General features: G+C 39.8%; 1 protein-coding gene across 1 annotated transcript in view; it reads left to right on the top strand.

Moving 5' to 3' along the window:
* Nucleotides 1–3,784, top strand: part of LOC107743991 (laminin subunit alpha-1-like) — a 20,167-nt gene that overhangs the window by 13,169 nt on the left and 3,214 nt on the right. Inside the window, exons 8-11 of the mRNA XM_016557452.1 lie at nt 583–761; nt 2,193–2,298; nt 2,386–2,543; nt 3,557–3,697. Coding sequence (XP_016412938.1) covers nt 583–761; nt 2,193–2,298; nt 2,386–2,543; nt 3,557–3,697 — 584 coding nt within the window. The remainder of the gene's footprint in view (nt 1–582; nt 762–2,192; nt 2,299–2,385; nt 2,544–3,556; nt 3,698–3,784) is intronic.

Below are 3,784 nucleotides of genomic sequence, written 5' to 3'. Positions count from 1 at the left end.
AGACTTTTACATTAACTGTTCCCTGTGGGTGGAATAACCTGCCCAACTCAATCCCAGCAGCCGAGTCCTTAACCATCTTCAAGAAACGACTAAAAACACATCTCTTCCATCTTTATTTGACCCTCTAACTCTAGCACTCTCTATTCTAATTCTATTCTTTAAAAAAAAAAAAATCCCTTTTAGGCTTGCAATACAGAAAAGACAAATACATTTATATATTTATTAAAAATAAAGATCATTATTTAAAGTAAATTAATTTATAAATATTTTATCAATTACATTATTAATTAATTTATTAAATGTAATAAATATTTTTATGTATACGTAGATAATAAAAGTATATTTTATCTTTTTATTTAAATATGTAATATAATATGTATTGTATATTTTATTATTAATTTTGCATTACAGTAACTGAAATTTTAGTCACAATGCAAAATATCTTTATGATCACTTGGTGTTGTGATGAAAAATGACCTGGACATATTTTGTGGGATTCACTTAAGCACAAAAACAAACACACTTTCATCTATAACCGATCATGAGCCTCCTGATCTCTGTGTTTTCTGTCTCGTTGATCAGAATGTAACTGTCACAACAAAGCTGTCGACTGTTACTACAACCAGACGGTGGCAGATCTGCGGCTGAGCGTGAACACACTCGGTCTGTTTGTGGGAGGAGGAGTGTGTGTGAACTGCTCGCAGAACACAGCGGGAGTGAACTGCCAAACCTGTGCGGACGGATACTACAGACCACACCAGGTGTGTGTGTGTGTGTGTGTGTGTGAGTGTGAGTGTGAGTTTTGTCTATCCTTGAGTGTTGAATGTTATAAATATAAGGACTTGTGAATGTATGTTAGCCATATGTACCTGTCATCTTGCAAACTGACTTCCCAAGGTATTTGGATTCCGTTTTTGTTGCTTGTCTTGTGGATCCAAATAAAAGAATAAAGTGTGTGAGCGTGTGTGTGAGTGTGTGTGTGAGTTATGTGAGTGTGTGTGTGTGTACTGGTTTATATATACTGGTGGGGACTTAAACCTGAACTACACACAGACTCGTGGGGACTCGTGTCATGGTGGGGACCTAAATTGTGGTCCCCACGGGTACAAAAGCTTATTAATCATACAGAATTAAGTTTTTTGAAAATCTAAAAATGCAGAAAGTTTCCTGTGAGGGGTAGGTTTAGGGGTAGGGTTGGTGTAGGGCAATAGAATATACGGTCTGTACAGTAGAAAAACCATTACGCCTATGGAGAGTCCCCACAAGGATAGCTGGTGTGTGAGCGTGTGTGAGTGTGTGTTTGTGTGAGAGAGTGTGTGTGTGTGTGTGTGAGAGAGAGTGTGTGTGTGTGTGTGTGTGTGAGATCTCGTTAATGTCTCTGTTGTCAAGTCAAGTTTAAAGAGCTTTATTGTCATTCTGCTAAATGTGTGGACATACAGTGGAACGAAATGTTGTGTCTCACAGGACCACGGTGCTACATATTTAAACATAAACATATAACACTAGACGTAAGAAACAATTTTTTAAACCTATACTTAGCTAACTTACTGAAAGCGGTAATCTAACTGTAGTGTATTATAAATAATTGACTATACATATACATAATCTAAGACAGACTATACTTGCTCCGTCCTATATTTCTGACCTACTCTCTTCCTATATTCCTTCTCGCTCACTCTGGTCTTCTAGTTCAGAACTACTTTGTGTGCCTAGGTTCCTCTTATCTTATCAAACTTTGGAACTCGCTCCTCTTGGAACAGTTACCTCTTTCAGTGAATTTAAATCAAAGCTTAAAACATATTTGTTTAATCAACACTATCACTAAATAGCATTGTGTATTTGTCCCATATGTATTCTTTTCTATGTCTTTATTATTTAATTTGTGTTATATGCAGCTGCATTATTTGTGACTGGATTGGGCAAATGTCCAATGACCACTTAATTGCTACTTTGCAATGAGTATTTGTTGTATTGGTGTACCTTGTAGAGCCTGGGAAAGGTGCTATATAAATTAAACACATTGTTATTATCGTCATCGCATCTCGTGTGCCACTGATAAGGCAGCCTGATGCACACCTAAAATTAGAATGCAACGTTTTTGCATTTGAATGTGGATTTTTATTTTAAATTCGATGAATATTTTAAATTCTGTAAATGTGAAGCGTCTTGACGTGTGTGTGTGTGTGTTTCAGGTGTCTCCGTACGCTGATAACCCATGTGTCGAGTGTCAGTGTAACACGAGAGGTTCTGCGAGTCCCGTGTGCATCAGAGACGATAATCACGCGAACTCCGACGCAGGTGGAGTCTGGCTTCATCTACTCGTCTGGATGCAGTGTGTCTGAACGCAGCAGTGTTTGAGCTGATGCTGCTGTGTGTGTTTTGCAGGTCTGTCCGCCGGTCAGTGTTTGTGTAAGGAGGGTTTTGCGGGTGAGAAGTGCGACCGCTGTGCGTTCGGATTCAGGGATTTCCCACAATGCACTCGCTGCGAGTGTAACCTGGCTGGAAGCCACAACGTCGACCCCTGCAGCGAGTGTGTGTGCAAGGTACTGTGAAACGCACACACACACACACACACACACACTCGCTCACTCACACACACACACACACACATTTCACTGACGGCATCAGCAAGTAAATAAACAACAACAAGAAAACAAGAGGAGTGACAGATGTGAATTTCTAAATCTCTAACTGATCAAAACTTTGCTGTTTCACACTCTGTCTCCTCATGCTTTCTGTCGTCTGGTTGATAGTTTAGAGTGTTTTATCCAGTAAAAGCTCTTTTAGTGTAATTGTACAAACGTCCAGCTTCAGCTCGAGCTTCTCGTGTCAAACCTTGACTGATTTTGATCAAGTAAGCGTCAGAATAACTGCAGTAATATCTCCAGATAATTTGCTTGAGAAATTTGAGGCAATCAGTTTCCACAGGTTTTCCAAGTAAGTTCAACTAATGACTTTTTACAGTGTGGACTGAAGCAGCTCAGCTTTACTTGATTCTCCATCAATCATGTTTTAGAGTCTCAAATCTGATCCTCAGGATCTTTTGAGGAGCGTTTGTTTCCAGAAGCGTTACTTTCACTGTTCCTCAGCGGAGGAATGATCTTCACAAGCCTCCAGAACATCTCACATCTTCTGAGGAGCCTTTATTTCTTCAGCTCTCAATCACTGCATTATATGTTTGGAGCATTTCAATCTCATCTTACTGAGACAGATTACTGGAGATATAGAGCCACGACTAATATTTAGATCATTTTATCTCAGTATCTGCTCTATACTGTTAGAAAGATCTCACTGATTTCCATTACAAGCAGCAGAATTTCATCACATAAATATCTGCATCTGCACCGAACTGCATATTTTTGGTCAGTTTGGGTCTTTTCCTCCATATTCTCACTATGTCAGACTATATGAGGCATAAACGCCTGATGGAGCAAATATCAAAAGCTTTTATATTTGTCTAAAGGTTCATTAAACTACCATGTTAGATTTTTCTGACTATTATTTCATGTGTTAGGCTGTACAGGGCTGTAATCCTCATCTCTCTCTCTCTCCGCAGGTGAATGTGATGGGCTCTAGCTGTGATCTGTGTAAGCAGGGCTTCTATAACCTACAGGACAGTAATCCTGAGGGCTGCACCGAGTGCTTCTGTTTCGGAGTCTCAGATGTGTGTGAGAGCTCCACCTGGTTCACCAGCTCGGTATGTACACACACACACACACACACTCACTCTCACACACACACTCACTCACTCACACTCACTCACACACACACACACAGACACACT

The sequence above is a fragment of the Sinocyclocheilus rhinocerous genome, unplaced genomic scaffold, assembly GCF_001515625.1.
Source record: "Sinocyclocheilus rhinocerous isolate Xijiao unplaced genomic scaffold, SAMN03320098_v1.1 scaffold2814, whole genome shotgun sequence".
In the NCBI taxonomy this organism is placed as follows: Eukaryota; Metazoa; Chordata; class Actinopteri; order Cypriniformes; family Cyprinidae; genus Sinocyclocheilus; species Sinocyclocheilus rhinocerous.
Note: the sequence above shows the minus strand (reverse complement) of the source record. Positions and strands in the feature narration are given on the sequence as shown.